At 39.5% G+C, this 14,498-nt stretch overlaps 1 protein-coding gene across 2 annotated transcripts in view; it reads left to right on the top strand.

Annotated features, from left to right (window-relative positions):
- The window catches only part of VPS13C (vacuolar protein sorting 13 homolog C), a 76,990-nt gene that overhangs the window by 39,997 nt on the left and 22,495 nt on the right, over nucleotides 1-14,498 (top strand). For both annotated transcript variants that reach the window (XM_066558852.1, XM_066558851.1), the window contains 15 exons: nucleotides 330-460; nucleotides 1,404-1,573; nucleotides 2,115-2,353; nucleotides 2,570-2,799; nucleotides 3,544-3,636; nucleotides 4,204-4,569; nucleotides 5,689-5,778; nucleotides 6,196-6,351; nucleotides 7,346-7,610; nucleotides 9,043-9,200; nucleotides 10,494-10,615; nucleotides 10,857-11,151; nucleotides 12,488-12,877; nucleotides 13,589-13,693; nucleotides 14,222-14,386. In XM_066558852.1, coding sequence (XP_066414949.1) covers nucleotides 330-460; nucleotides 1,404-1,573; nucleotides 2,115-2,353; nucleotides 2,570-2,799; nucleotides 3,544-3,636; nucleotides 4,204-4,569; nucleotides 5,689-5,778; nucleotides 6,196-6,351; nucleotides 7,346-7,610; nucleotides 9,043-9,200; nucleotides 10,494-10,615; nucleotides 10,857-11,151; nucleotides 12,488-12,877; nucleotides 13,589-13,693; nucleotides 14,222-14,386 — 2,975 coding nt within the window. The remainder of the gene's footprint in view (nucleotides 1-329; nucleotides 461-1,403; nucleotides 1,574-2,114; nucleotides 2,354-2,569; nucleotides 2,800-3,543; nucleotides 3,637-4,203; nucleotides 4,570-5,688; nucleotides 5,779-6,195; nucleotides 6,352-7,345; nucleotides 7,611-9,042; nucleotides 9,201-10,493; nucleotides 10,616-10,856; nucleotides 11,152-12,487; nucleotides 12,878-13,588; nucleotides 13,694-14,221; nucleotides 14,387-14,498) is intronic.

Below are 14,498 nucleotides of genomic sequence, written 5' to 3'. Positions count from 1 at the left end.
CAGACTCCTTGAGCAGACTCGGTACTTTGTATTGTTCTTCATTAAAGTGAACAGAGAACTTCAGTAAACTAATGACAGCTTCTTTTAAGGTTCTGATCCACTCTGTGCTAGATAATTTTAGTACACATTGGATAGAACAAAATTAAAAGTGTGAATTATTTTGAGTAGTTTTCTGAATTTGTGATTTTCTGATCTTAATTTAGAAAACCCCAAACACCAAACCAACCAACCAAAAAAAAAAAAAAAAAAGCAGCCAACAACAAAAAACCCCAAAACCAGCAAGCCCAGTGGTCAGAAGAAATGTAAAAATATCTTCTTTTCACTGACAGGTGCCCTTGTTGATTCTGGACAAAAATGTGTTTCTGCAGTTCAGTCTCCTGTGGAGTGTTCTACATTGCTTAAATTTGACTTCAATTTTGAGTCCCTTTCTGTAACTCTCTACAACAGTGCCACAACTCAGGTTTGTGACAAAGCTTTTACCACACAGGTGGGGTGGGCAGCCAGGGCTTCTCACATGGACAGAAGTCAGGACAGAAAAATGAAGTTATATCAGCTGCACTGGCTTTGTAATGCTTTCCTAATGGAGCCTTGAACTTTCCTGGGCAGGCAGTGTCCTTAAGAGGAAGAAGGTGTGTGCATTTCTGAAAGTCATACTAAAAATACTGTTAAACCACCAAAACCACCCAGCATTTGATTTGGCCATTCAAACTTTGATTCCAGTTAGCCAAAATAAAAATGAATATTTGAAAAGCAGGAATTGTTAGTTCAGGCAGTGCTAGTTGTATGCATGGTGCCTCTAGAGTTAGTAAGCAGATCCAAGCTGTATATTGCCCATAATTTCCTCTTGCATATCCCTGGGTATGAGCAATCATGGGCATCCTCTCTCTGCTGAAGACAGAAGAGAAAGATGTGAAATGTTGTCTTGTTTTTATGACTTAATCAAGTCTGCTTTGTGTAGATGTGAAGATGCTTGCTTTATACATCTTTGTGTATAGTGAATGTTATTGTGTATGATTTTTAAGGTGTTCTTGTGCAGTGAGCCTCACAGGGGAGAAGGACACTGTAATGGGATATTATTTTAATTTCACTGTCATATAATTCCCACTTACTGCTGAGGTGCTCTTGCAGAGGAGTTAGAGTGATGAGAGTGGAGGGATGCTTTGGGTTCAAATAGAATATCCTTCAGTGAAGCATTCTGAGCAACTGCTGCCAGTGTGCTGCAGAAACAACTTCACTGCAGCCCAGCAGGATTTTTGTTTTCCCAGTGAATTTCTTGAACTCATTTGTATGAGTGGAGGACTGATGACAGCAACAGGCTATTCAGATCCTTCAGTTGCTGGCTGATGATGCACGTGGCTAGCAGCAAGGGAAATGTGTCACTGCTTTGTTCTGTCCTCCTGCAGGAGTCCCTGCTCCCAGTGCACAGTGACAAACTGCGCCTCGGGGAGCTCCGGCTGCACCTCATGGCATCTGCGGGGGAGATGTTCTCAGATGGCTCCATGGACATCACTCTTAAACTCAAGGCATGTACCTTGGATGATCTCAGAGAAGGGATTCAGAATGTCACTGCAAGGTGGGTTTGAATGCATCAGAAATGAAACCACTCCAGCTTACGAGGAAGGCTTTTTCCTTGTTCTGTACTTTGCTTCACATGGAATTGATCAAACTCAGTGGTGCTGTCAGCTGTGGCCTGTAATACTGTGTGCTTAAGCAATGAACAGTTTTAATAATGTTCAAGAAGTTTCTACTCTTTTATGTTGATTTCTCAAGTTATCTATAACAAAAAGAGATCTTGGAGGCTGGCATATTACAGTAAACTGTAGAACAGCTGAATAGAGGACACCCAGACTCAATGAGAGTTGTGTGCACTGAAACTTCAGTGTGATTGTCATGTGCTGCATGCATACTTTCAAAAGTGTAGCACACTAGACTTAAATTGAAATTACTCTTCTGCTAGAAAAGCCTCTACCCTTTTATTTCTAGAAGAAACACAGCTTGCTTATATAGTAATTCTTCTTTATAAAGGGCATGGGGAGAAAAAATGGCAGTACTTATGCACCTTTGTTTTCCTAGATCTGTGTGTCATGATGTTTCTTATTGAACTTGTTTTCCAGAATGATAGACAAGAAGGATGACACAAATGACACTTCTATGATTGATATAAGATATAAGCAGGATAAAAATGGAACTGAAGTTGTTGCTGTCCTCGACAAGCTGTACATATGTGCTAGTATGGAATTTTTATTGACAGTAGCACATTTTTTCATTAAGTCAATGCCAGTATCTTCAGCTGAAGGATCTGCACAATTCCAATTAAAGCAAGTTGCTGCTGGGAAATCCAAGGCAGATACAGGTCTGTAAAACCAGTTTCCACGCTCCTCCATTTCCCTCCTTTGCAGATTTAATTCTGAAAATTACTCATCCAAAAGTTTTCAAGATGCTGTCTTGGCATCAGACTTAAGAAATTAGTTTATTCTTCAGGATGTGTAGATTGGCCACTGACAGAGTAGATAGCTTTCCTCTTTCTGGTTTTTATATTCAAGGTGGTTTTTTAAACTTGTTTCCACAGAGATATCTGTACGGCAAAACATGGCAGTAAAAGCTGTGATTATGGATCCTGAAATTGTATTTGTTGCTAATTTGACCAGTGCTGATGCTCCTGCCTTAAAAGTTTCCTTCCAATGTGACTTTTCTCTGACATCAGACAAGCTTGCACAAAGGATGACTGCTCAAGTGATGGCCTTCAAAGTGTTGGCCTGTGCTTTTCTCAAAGAAAAACAAGGCAAGAATGTTACTACGGTAAGGAAACCAGTGTTTCATGATGCAAAAAGCAATTACAAGGGGTGGCAGGCATGTCCCTTAGCTGGCATATCTATAGCACTCAAAACTCAGTTTTCATATCAGTGATTATTCAGAAGAGAGGAGGGGCCTGTGCCATTTAAAGGTGAATCTTTTATCAGTAGGTGCAGGACTTGAGCACTTGGAGTTCTGTCTAAAACCTGTGCTGTGCATTTGTAAATGACATTCAGAGTTTCTTAGTGAGGAAACTGCATGAGGGGTTTAGAAGGCCAAGACCTTTTGCAGTGTTTTTCACTGCCTCTTGGTTTCCTTGCTGCAGTGGAGCCCTGAGCAGCATTTGGACTGGAGCTTGATGGGCACATTCCTGCCAAGGGAGCCTCCAAGGTGGCCTGTGTGCTTCATCTCACATGTGCTTATCTTCCCTTATGCATTTAGGGTTTTTAAGGATTCAGGGGTTTTTTTTTTTACTATTTTATCACTGTGTTGGGCTTTTGTTTTGTCTGCTTTTTAAGCATTATGTCAGAAGCTTTTATTTCACTGCCTTTTAATCTTCCTGTACAAAGTGGTGCTTGTGCAAATTGGGATGTGGGATTGCTGCACTATATGGACTATTTTTACTCTGAAACATGTTGTAGATTCATGGGATCAGTGCCCCTTTGGCCTATGGAGTGAAAAAAATACAAAACCTTATAAAAAGGTTGGATTTAAGGAGTCACTTTAATAATCAAATTGTTTTTCACTCAGGTGTTACGGCCATGCTCTTTGGTCATGGAAAATATGGTGCACACTTCAGGGTTACACACTGTGGCAGTAACAATCGATGAACTAACTATTAAGGTAAGATTATTAAAATTTAATATAAAATTTAATAATAAATTTAAAATTTAAATTTAATAATAAAATTTAATTTAATATCTTCTTTGGAAGAACAGCTACATTTCTCAAACTGTAGCTTGTTTTTTGTTGTTGTGTAGGGTTTAAAGAATTATTTAAAAATTATTATTATTATTAAAATTTTATTTTATTTTGTTTGCATATTGTTATTTACATTTTTTTATTTCCCCATGAGTTTAATTCCAGAAATTGCATTTTAAAACTGTATTGGAAGAAGTCATTGTGTTTGTCATTTTGACAGTCCCTTGACTAGAATGGAATAAGTTAAATACTTCAGATTCTAGGGTTCCTCCTACCACTTCCCTCCAAAGTTACAAAATAACTCTTCCCCCTGCTGCTGCCACCATTATTTTTGGGATATTTTGCAGAAAAGGAAAACAGGAGGAGGTCCATGAATAGATTCTTTTCTTTGGAAATTAAGTTGCATCCCTGAAAAGACTTTTCATGTTTGCTATTTCTATTCATCATAGATTTTGTATTTTAATTGAAGACTTTTTTCTTTTTTTCAAGATATCACCAATAATTTTGAATACTGTTGTGACCATTATGGCTGCCCTAAAACCCAAAACAACAGAGGAGGATTCTAGAGGAGCAACAGAAGTTTCTGAGAACTTGTGGCAAGTGAAGCCTGTGGATGAGTGCAATGCTTGGTTTCTTGGTGTTGACATAGCCACAGAAGCAACAGAAACTTTTAGGGACCATGAACAAGTTCTGAAGCAAGAGAAATTTGATATTGTAGTGAAATCAGTTCAGATGACCTTGGAATGTGGCCTGGGCCATCGAACTGTCCCTTTATTGTTAGTGGAATCTACATTTTCAGGTGTCATTAAAAACTGGTCTTCACTGATGGAGGTCACTGCTGATATGTCTCTGGAGGTATGTGGGGTCAAACTCTTAGCAGTTTCAAACACTTCTGCACAGTGCCTGACTTCAAGTAACTTCTTAATATACTTTATATGTGCTGAATTAAAAATAGGGTTAAATTGAAATGCTCTCAGGAGTTCTTTAGTCAGGCAAGTAAGCATAACATGCTTTGTACACCAAGGTGGAAGTCAATAGATTTTAAAGGAAGTTGTAATGTGAAATAATCTAGTCCTGTGTTTCTGCATTATTTTTGCATATTTAGGTTCTGCTGTGTGAACAATGAGCTTGGCTTACTTGAATAGTCACATTTAACTCTTATTGCCACCCCCATTTTGTTTGTTTCTCCAGCATTGTGTTTATTGGTAAGGTAGAAGTTACACTCTTTGCAAAATGAGATTCCATTCTGAGATGGTAAAAGTCTTTATGGAGACAGCATGTTAAAATGTCATTGCTCTATGCAATGCATTTACTACCCCTTGTCATTTTACCAAATTACCTCTTTGCATATACAAGTAGCCTTCTTCCATTGCCCTGTGTGCAAATCATGGTGGAGTTTGGATGCTTAATTGTGTACCCCTGGGGGAGGTCACTGTGCTTCCAGGAGGGACAAGCAAAATACTTGAAAGGGAGCATCCAGAACTCCTGAGTCCACAGCTTCTGTTGAGATTTGCAGTGATGCAAGCAAATTAAAAACTTGGTGTTGGCTCTGAGTTAGAAGAATCATTCCAGTGGACCAGATTCAGACTAGAATTGGCTCCAACTAATTTTTATTTCATAGTACTAAAAAGTACTTGTGGCAGTGAAGTTCCTGGTCTCAAAATCATTCTCTCAAACCATGTGGGGGCAGATACGAGTCTTGATTATGTTAATTGAAAGTGTTAAAAATATATATGGTTTTACCAGGATGCTTGATTGCTCTCAAAGCAAGCCAGGGAATGAACTCTTGAAAAATTGTGTAATTTGTGAAAAATATATGAGATATTACACTTCTGTATATTAATTTTTAAGACCATTAGAAGTTAATACTAGACCTCCAGAACATGAAATGAAGATTTGTGTTTTCTTATTGTTTTTTTTCATAACAATTGCTCTGTATTTAGATACCTAATTTAATTTTGTTTATTTCTTTAGGTTCATTATTACAATGAAACCTATGCAGTGTGGGAGCCACTTATTGAACGAGTTGAAGGAGGAAGGAAGCAATGGAATTTAAAGCTGGAGGTATGTAAAGATACTTGACATTATGTGAAATGGTTTGAATAGGCTGCTATTTTCAAATTTCTTTTAAGTTTTATGGGGCATTGACCTTTTGAATGCTGTTGCTTGAAGGAGCTATGCAGTTTTACATGAAAAAAAAAAAAAATCTTTCTTTAGAGATCTTAAGGTTTATCTATAATGTGAATTACCAGTGCATGGATGCAATGGAGTGTGTAACCACGCAGAGAAGAGAAACAAGTTTGCCTCCTGTGCTGGTATAAAATTCCCATGTTTGTTTAAAACATCTGAGATTTAGAAGGCAAAGTAGATGTTACTTTGCCTGCACAATTGTCAGGTGTAAGTCAAGTAGTTTTTTCCTGTTTAAACATAGGAGAAAGTATCCTATAGGTTTGTAATTGTCTAATGGAATTTTTCTTTTAGATGAAGACTAACCCTGTGCAGGAGAGAAGTCTGCTGCCTGGGGATGATTTCATTGTTATTCCTGAGCCACAAACAGCAATTAACATCTCTTCAATGGACACAATGAATATAACAATATCCAAATGTTGTCTTGCTGTTTTCAGTAACCTAGCCAAGGTAACCCCAAAAGGCACAAGGTGCTCAGTTATGTGCTTCCAAAGGAAATTCTGAATTATCTTTGTTTTAGGAACTATATTGGCTCCCAGTCAAGTGGCTTTTCTGCAGTTCTGACAAATGTTGCCTTGAAGGGCTGAGGAGTTTTACTCAGCTCCTTTAGGCTCTGCAAAAAGGTGGGGTTATCTTTTGAAAGAAGTAGTTTCTGTGTTAGACCAACAAATGTGCCTATGCAGGACTTAAGGAGGTGTCATACGTGCAGGTTAACTGAACATGAAATGCTTTCACAAACACAGCTGTTTCCTACAATACTCCTTCTGAAATATTAAAACAAAAATTTAGTTCCTTTCCATGTTTTCTGTTTAATGGAATACTAAGAAAAGCATGCATTTTAGGATTTGCCTTTAAACTGCAGGAGTAGAATGTCCTGTGTGTTAAAAATACTTTTTACCCCTATAGTAGGTGTGCTTATGAATGGTCAAGGCTGCTTTTCCCTCCTTTTTTTTTCTGGGGTGAGGAAATTTTGGTCACTAAATCGAGCTGTTTTTACAGAATGTGCCATATGACTATTTATTTTTTAAATTCTGAATGAACAGCAGTTCTGTATTGGCAGTCAGTTACTGTGGCTTCTGCATAACCAAACAAAAGTTTGTAAGTACAAGTTGTGATTGAATTTGGAGCTTGTGCTCCATCTCCTTGTGACTTCTGTGTCCCAGATCTTATGTTTCTCTCACAACCTAAGATTTGGAAAAATTCCCCGTGAGGAGAGTGAAGGCCAATTGTAGCATCAACATTTGCTGCAAATCACAGAAGGAAATTAGATTCTCTAGGGGTAACCTGTACTTGTCTGCAATATTGCTATACAAAACATATGCCTGCTGTATATAATTCCTCCCCTCATTAAAAGGTAGTTGCTAGGAACTGTCTTTTAAAGCCTTTATAGGTATGTTATTGTGGCTATTTATGTATGACATATTGCACATGTTTTTATTCACAGGCATTTTCAGAAGCAACTGCATCCACCTTTGGCTATTCCTTTAAAGAGACAGCACCTATCATAGTGAAGAATGCCCTGGGTGTTTCTCTCAAAGTGCTTCCTAGCTCCAATTTTCGGATAGTGGGTTCAGTTGAAAAAGAAAATGTGAATGAAATAGAAACTGGTCAGAGCATGGAACTGGAATATTCTGGTCTTGAAGCACCCCAGCGAGGAAGGTTGTCTGCATTGCACCGACAGGAAAGCTCTGTCTTCTCTTTAAATTTAGGTATTATGCTGAGGAGTGGTGGTTATGACAGGCTGGGCATGGGAAGATGGGAGTTAAATTCAACGTGGTAGAAATTCAGGTCAAGTGTGTTGTGTTGGAATTACCTTTGAATATTGATGCCAATTTAAAAAACACCACAAAACAGGTACTGGGCTTCTTAGAAAGATGGAAAATTCCTCTGCTCCAGTTTTTCAGAAGGTGAAAAGAGTGATATTTTTTGTACCCCTTGAGAGAATTGGAAGGCATTCTAGTGGAGTCATTGATAAACCATCTTAGAGGCCCCTGTGACATAGGCCTATGTGTTCCAGCTCCTGTTAAACAGGATTTTAATTTCTCCTATCACTACTTTTATTGGTTTTCTGTAGTTACCCAGCTACTTGAGACCAGTTATGATTCTGTGGTTTTAGCTTTGCCAGGAAATATTCCTAAGAAAACAGGTCACAATAGCCACTAATATGTAATCATCTGAGTTTTTCCCTTTCCATCACATCCCATATGAAGGTACTTGGTGATACAAGGCTTGTTCTGTGTTCATTAACCCAGCCAACAAGTACCTTTAGTAGTTGCTTGCAGTATTCCCCATGCTGTGTATAAATCATAATGTAAAGTTGTGGAGTTGAGGAGTATTTGGACCCCAGAACTTTCCTTCAGTGGTACTTGAGTACCATTTAAGCTGCTTTTGCCAGAGGACACTTTGGTCTTGGGATTCTGCTGCTCACAGTGACCCTGAGATGTGTCACAAAGTTTCTTTTCCCAGCCCAGCAGTGGAAGAAGAGGTCAGAACTCTTCTATTCTCGTTCTCAGGGTTGTTTATTGTTTCTTATCTATAACATTCTTTCTCTGGCCTGCTGAGGTCCATTCATCAGGTCAGACAGAGGCACACTGGCCAACCTCAGGGCAGTGTTACCTTTTTATACTAAAAACTACGTGTACATTATTTACCAGAACTTCCCAATACCTATCACCTATGGTAGACAGTGGGTTTCCACCTTACACCAATCCAAAAGTGCCAGCATCACAGCAGAAGATGGAGGCCAAGAAGAAGAAGAAGAAGGAGAAAGGCTGGACCTGCCCAGATTCCTCCATCTTGCCTCCTGAACCCCCATTCTAAAAACCCCAAAAATCTATTTTTCACCCCGTGACAAACTAACTATTATTCTACTTAGACTTTTTTGGCTTGCAGATCCTCATATAAGGTTGGTAAGTTGCTCCATGGGTCGTAATCAAGTCACAGGTCTTGGGCTCTGTGCCATGGTCTCGAGCCTCCTGGCAGGGGTTCTGGCAATCCAGGACAGCCAGAGGGATGTCCTGAATTCCAGCACTTTGGTTCTGGTTGTTGCTGAGTTTTGAGTAGCATAAGTACTGTTCAAATAGGAAATGGTAGTGTGATTTGAGTTGCTAAGAAAGTCTTTTGTCTGTTTTTATGGATCAGAACTTGAGGGATACAAGGAGGCCCTGAGCATTCCCGTGGCCAAGCCAGGCCGCCGCCTGTACAGCGTCAGAGACGGCGCCGACCGCCCGGACTCTGTGGTGGTGCAGATCGATGCCACAGAAGGAAATAAAGTCATTGTTGTGCGCTCCCCTCTGCAGGTAAGAACCAAATAAAGTCATTGTTGTGCGCTCCCCTCTGCAGGTAAACCCCAAATAAAGTCATTACTGTGCGCTCCCCTCTGCAGGTAAACCCCAAATAAAGTCATTACTGTGCGCTCCCCTCTGCAGGTAAAACCCAAATAAAGTCATTGTTGTGCGCTCCCCTCTGCAGGTAAAAACCAGATAAAGTCATTGTTGTGCGCTCCCCTCTGCAGGTAAAACCCAAATAAAGTCATTGTTGTGCGCTGCCCTCTGCAGGTAAAACCCAAATAAAGTCATTACTGTGTGCTCCCCTCTGCAGGTAAAACCCAAATAAAGTCATTACTGTGCGCTCCCCTCTGCAGGTAAAACCCAAATAAAGTCATTACTGTGAGCTCCCCTCTGCAGGTAAAACCCAAATAAAGTCGTTGTGCGCTCCCCTCTGCAGGTAAACCCCAAATAAAGTCATTACTGTGCACTCCCCTCTGCAGGTAAAACCCAAATAAAGTCATTGTTGTGCGCTCCCCTCTGCAGGTAAACCCAAATAAAGTCATTACTGTGCGCTCCCCTCTGCAGGTAAAACCCAAATAAAGTCATTGTTGTGCGCTCCCCTCTGCAGGTAAAACCCAAATAAAGTCATTACTGTGCGCTCCCCTCTGCAGGTAAAACCCAAATAAAGTCATTGTTGTGCGCTGCCCTCTGCAGGTAAAACCCAAATAAAGTCATTACTGTGCGCTCCCCTCTGCAGGTAAAACCCAAATAAAGTCATTGTTGTGCGCTCCCCTCTGCAGGTAAAACCCAAATAAAGTCATTGTTGTGCACTCCCCTCTGCAGGTAAAACCCAAATAAAGTCATTGTTGTGCACTCCCCTCTGCAGGTAAAACCCAGCACAGACACCAGCCCCTGGCAGCGCTGCTCTTCCATCAGCCACCTTCCTTTTCTTCCATAGGGCATTTCTTCAAGATCGTACTTTTCCAAAATGTTGCTTAAAAGCCACTTACTAAGTGTTTTGCTTTGTTTGTTATGTGAATTTTCCTTTGGTTTTCCCTCTCCTGTTTGGCTTTCTAATATCCTCAGCATTGGGATGCTTTTTATGCTACGTGACATTTTAGGCATGTTTTTCAATCCTTGGGACTTAGAGTTTTCTCATATACTTGTGTATTAAGGCACCTCAAGTCTGTTTTCTAGAGTAATTTGGTTAAATCTGCTAATGTTGGTTTCCTTGTTGTTACTGATACTTTTTCCTTTAGAAATTTGCATTGTAGAAATTTGTACCATAGAAACGAAATGAAAAATTACTCATTCTGATTCTAGATCAAGAACCATTTCTCAATTCCATTTGTGATCTACCAGCTGGCTAAAGGCTCCAAGTTGCTGAAGCCAATTGGCATATCCAAGCCAGAAGAAGAGTTTCATGTTCCTTTGCATTCATACAGGTACATTTTCTCTGCTCTGCAGGTTCAGTCTCTGTGACACTGATGCACAAATGCAGCATTAATTTTGAAACCTTAATTTGCATGTGAGAGTCTTCCTGACTGGACTAAGACTCCAAAGTGCTGTGTTTGTTAGGTAATTAGTGTGCTGCAGAAGCACTTCAGAATATTAGCCATGACTTTAAAATAGGTGAAATGAGGTGTCAGTGCCAAGTTGTGTACAATTCCTGCTGTTTTCTTACAGGTGCCATCTGTATGTCCAACCAACAGGAATATTTGAGGGTCAGTACAAGGAGTCTACAACTTACATTGCCTGGAGGGAAGAGCTACACAGGAGCAATGAAGTCAAGTGCTTGTTACAGTGCCCAGCCACTGAGACCAATTTCTTGCCTCTAATAATCAGCTCAACAGCTGTACCTGATGAACTAAATTTCATTTCAAGTTCTGTAGAGGAGTTGGATCCTGCCTACATTATCCACCTTTGCCCTACACTGACTGTGAGGAATCTTCTACCATACTCCTTGAGATTTTTACTTGAGGTAAGTTACTTCATGGTTTTATTTGTAAATCCTTTACTTGCTTTTGAATAAGAATGCATTTACTTACAAGTGAAGGTGAATGCAGTGTGGAATGTTGGGTTTTGTATATTCTATTGTAAATGAATGAGGCAGATAATTCATCCTGGATGTTTTAGGGATTGTTTTAATTTTGTGTGTACCTGACCAGCTCTGCCTTGCTCTTTTAACAGGAATCCTGGACTGGATTAGTCTTTTTCTTTTACATTCTTCTGAGATTCTATTTGTGTTTTGCAAGGTGTCTTTAGCTTCACAAGAAGAGGTATAAGAGAAAGCAGCTGTAATTTCTAGAGCTTTTTTTTTCTATGTAGAAAATGCAAATTCTCTCCATTTTGACACTGATTCTTTACTGGTGACTATTGTGAGGTCTTGCACAAATTGGAAGAATCCTTGAAGAATGCTACACAGACAGTTTTCCTCCTGTCTGTTCAGTATTTTCAGTATCTAGTATTTCTTCATTAATCTGAGTGATTTTAGTAAATACAACAGGTGTGAGCATTCCAAACCACATCCTTGTTTGTTCTGTTTTGTCCTACTTGCAGAACTGGCTGTGACATTCATTGAGATCTTTCTTTCCCTTCTGTCCAACATCCCAATGGCACTGTTCCCAGTTTTCCTCACCTCCATTGTACTTCAGTACCTGGAGTAACAGAATGTAGAACAGTGTTGTTTCCTTGATTGAGGAGCTAGAAAACAGTAATTCATATCTGTTTCTGAAGTCACTGTACCTGTACAGGGGTTTGTGCTTATTGTCTCCACATCCCTGGGCTAATCAAGCATGGCTACCATTCCATACAGTTAAATATAGTGTTTATCAGTAAAAAAGTTTTATCAGTAAAATTTAGGAAAGCTGTTGTTGTTGGATGCTACTGCCTGAGCCATGTTGTGCTCCCAATAGCATGGCAGAACTGGCAGGTCTGTGCCTTGGGGGTTCTTTAGAGTGAAAAATCCTGGCTGTGTGTCTGCAGTATAGTTCAGTGCAGTGTTACACCCAGTATTGCAAGAGTATGAATAAGAAATCACTGCCAAAATCCTTTGGATATCATGGAGGAGAGAGGGAGGGAGTGGAAGCAGGAGATATGTTAGAACTTGTCTGCCTTCCTGAGATCCAGAATTAAGCAGTCTCTACTGCTCTGCAAGTAAAGTGCTGTTATCTCCAATTATTCATGGGATCAATCTCAAGTGAAAGTGATTGGAGATTAAGACATGGGTTACTGAGGTATCTGAAATGTAATGTAAAATGTAAAATCTAATTTTTATGTGTTGAAAGCTTGATTTGCCTTGTCTAATCTTGCTACAGGGAACCGCAGAAGACTGTGAATTAACTGAAGGCAGTGCTGCAGACGTTTTTCATTCAAGAATCAGTGGAGAAATAATGGACCTTGTGTTGTTAAAATACCAAGGCAAAGACTGGCATGGCCATGTTAAAGTTTGTGATGGGATGTGTGAGTTTTTCCCTGTGCGTTTCACCTCCCATAGCGCCCCAGAGCTGACAGTGGATGTTTACGTCCATTCCCGGCGCGCCGGGGGCCACATGGTCCTGTCTGTGTTCAGTCCCTACTGGATTATCAACAAGACCTCCCGAGTTCTGCAGTACCGAGCTGAGGACACTCATGTGAAGCATCCAGCAGACTACAGAGATATTGTTTTGTTCTCATTTAAAAAGAAAAATATTTTTAGTAAGAACAAGGTATGCTTAATTTGGGTGGCAGTCTTTAGGCTATGCTCTGAGGGAGAAAACACACACGCTTGTTATAAAAGGAATATTTTAATGAAGTTTTTAAGTCTGAAGGTTTTAATTTGACTGCTGCTTTCTTTGGTACTTGGACATTTAAAATGCACACTGTAAATATTCTAGTTTGTGTTACATACATTCCTTTTGTTTGGATTTTAGTGTGATGTGATGTTTACATGGTCAAGTGAAGAGCACTGCAGTAGAAGTTTTTTTTAAGACTTTTGGATTTTGGAAATAATTTGGATTTTTTTTGGAATTTAGAATTTTTAAAATAACTTTTAAAATTAACAATAGTTGAAGAAATGGTTGAAAAACTATTCATTTGATTATTTCCTTCCATCTCTTCAAGTTTATGAAGCACCACAAAGTGATGGGCTTTTTTCCCCATCTATTGTGCTGTCATGAGCATGAGTCAATGAGAACTACTCTGCTTTGATACCTTCTACTGTAACATCTTTCCCAGAACTCAATCAGAGATTAATAAATCACAATATGAATAGTGATACTACATTATTAGGTTATCCTGATTTATGGGAGGTGCTAAAAGCACTGAAGTGTTGTCTTTACATTGCTATATGTGATATAACTGCACTCCATAATGCATTAACTACAGAATGACAATGAGTTGACTGAGTTACTTTGCATGTTGCTGTTTTTTGTGTGTAGATCCAGCTCTGTATTTCAACCAGTGCTTGGTCCAGCAGCTTTTCCCTTGATACTGTAGGAAGCTATGGATGTGTCAGGTGTTCAGCTAATAACATGGACTACCTGGTAAGATCTGTTTCAGTCATTTGTGAAGCTCTCTGTGTTCTTTTGGCTTGACTTTTTAGGAACATGTAGCACTCTCTGTTTGAAAACACAATGATGAATGTGCATAGTGGAGATAATTGTTCACAATTGCTTGCAAGTGTTTAGATCTGCATTCCTTATTCAAGACTACATTTCCACAACTAAGCAGAGTGAAGAGATGTGGGGAGCTGTGTTTTCATGTACTCTTTAACTGTGTTCTGATGATAATGGTCATTTTCAGTTGTCATGATTTACTCCAGAGGGGTTTCTTGTGGATTTTCCCTACAAAAGCTACAGCTGCAAGATGCTACTGCTAAGCCTGTCAGTTTACACTTGTGTTAGTTGTGTTGCATAATCTGCTGATTTTACTGCATGGTTGGTGCTTTTACTTCAGGACTGTTGTGTGTTAGGCTTTGTAATTTCACTGGTGTTGGCTGTTCTACTTTTCTATCCTGACTTTTCTTCTCGGCTTGTTGTTGATTATTTGCTCAAATTCTCCTTGTTCAACAGGTTGGAGTTAGCATCAAAATGAGCAGTTTCAACCTTACCAGGATAGTTACCTTCACTCCATTCTACACAATAGCAAACAAATCTTCTCTGGAACTTGAAGTTGGAGAAATTGGTCCTAACGGTTCTCTTCCAACTAATAAATGGAATTATATCTCAGCTTCAGAGGTAATGCTTCATGTTTTTTCCTTTTGATATCACTGTAGACAAACAACTGGTGTTTAGGTGTCACTTGAGGGAAGAGGAGTTCCCTTACAGAAGCTGTCTCTTCTGGAGGCAT

The sequence above is a fragment of the Molothrus aeneus genome, chromosome 13 (genome assembly GCF_037042795.1).
Source record: "Molothrus aeneus isolate 106 chromosome 13, BPBGC_Maene_1.0, whole genome shotgun sequence".
NCBI classification, from domain to species: Eukaryota; Metazoa; Chordata; class Aves; order Passeriformes; family Icteridae; genus Molothrus; species Molothrus aeneus.
The sequence above is the reverse complement of the archived record's forward strand: the minus strand, read 5'-3'. Positions and strand labels throughout refer to the sequence as shown.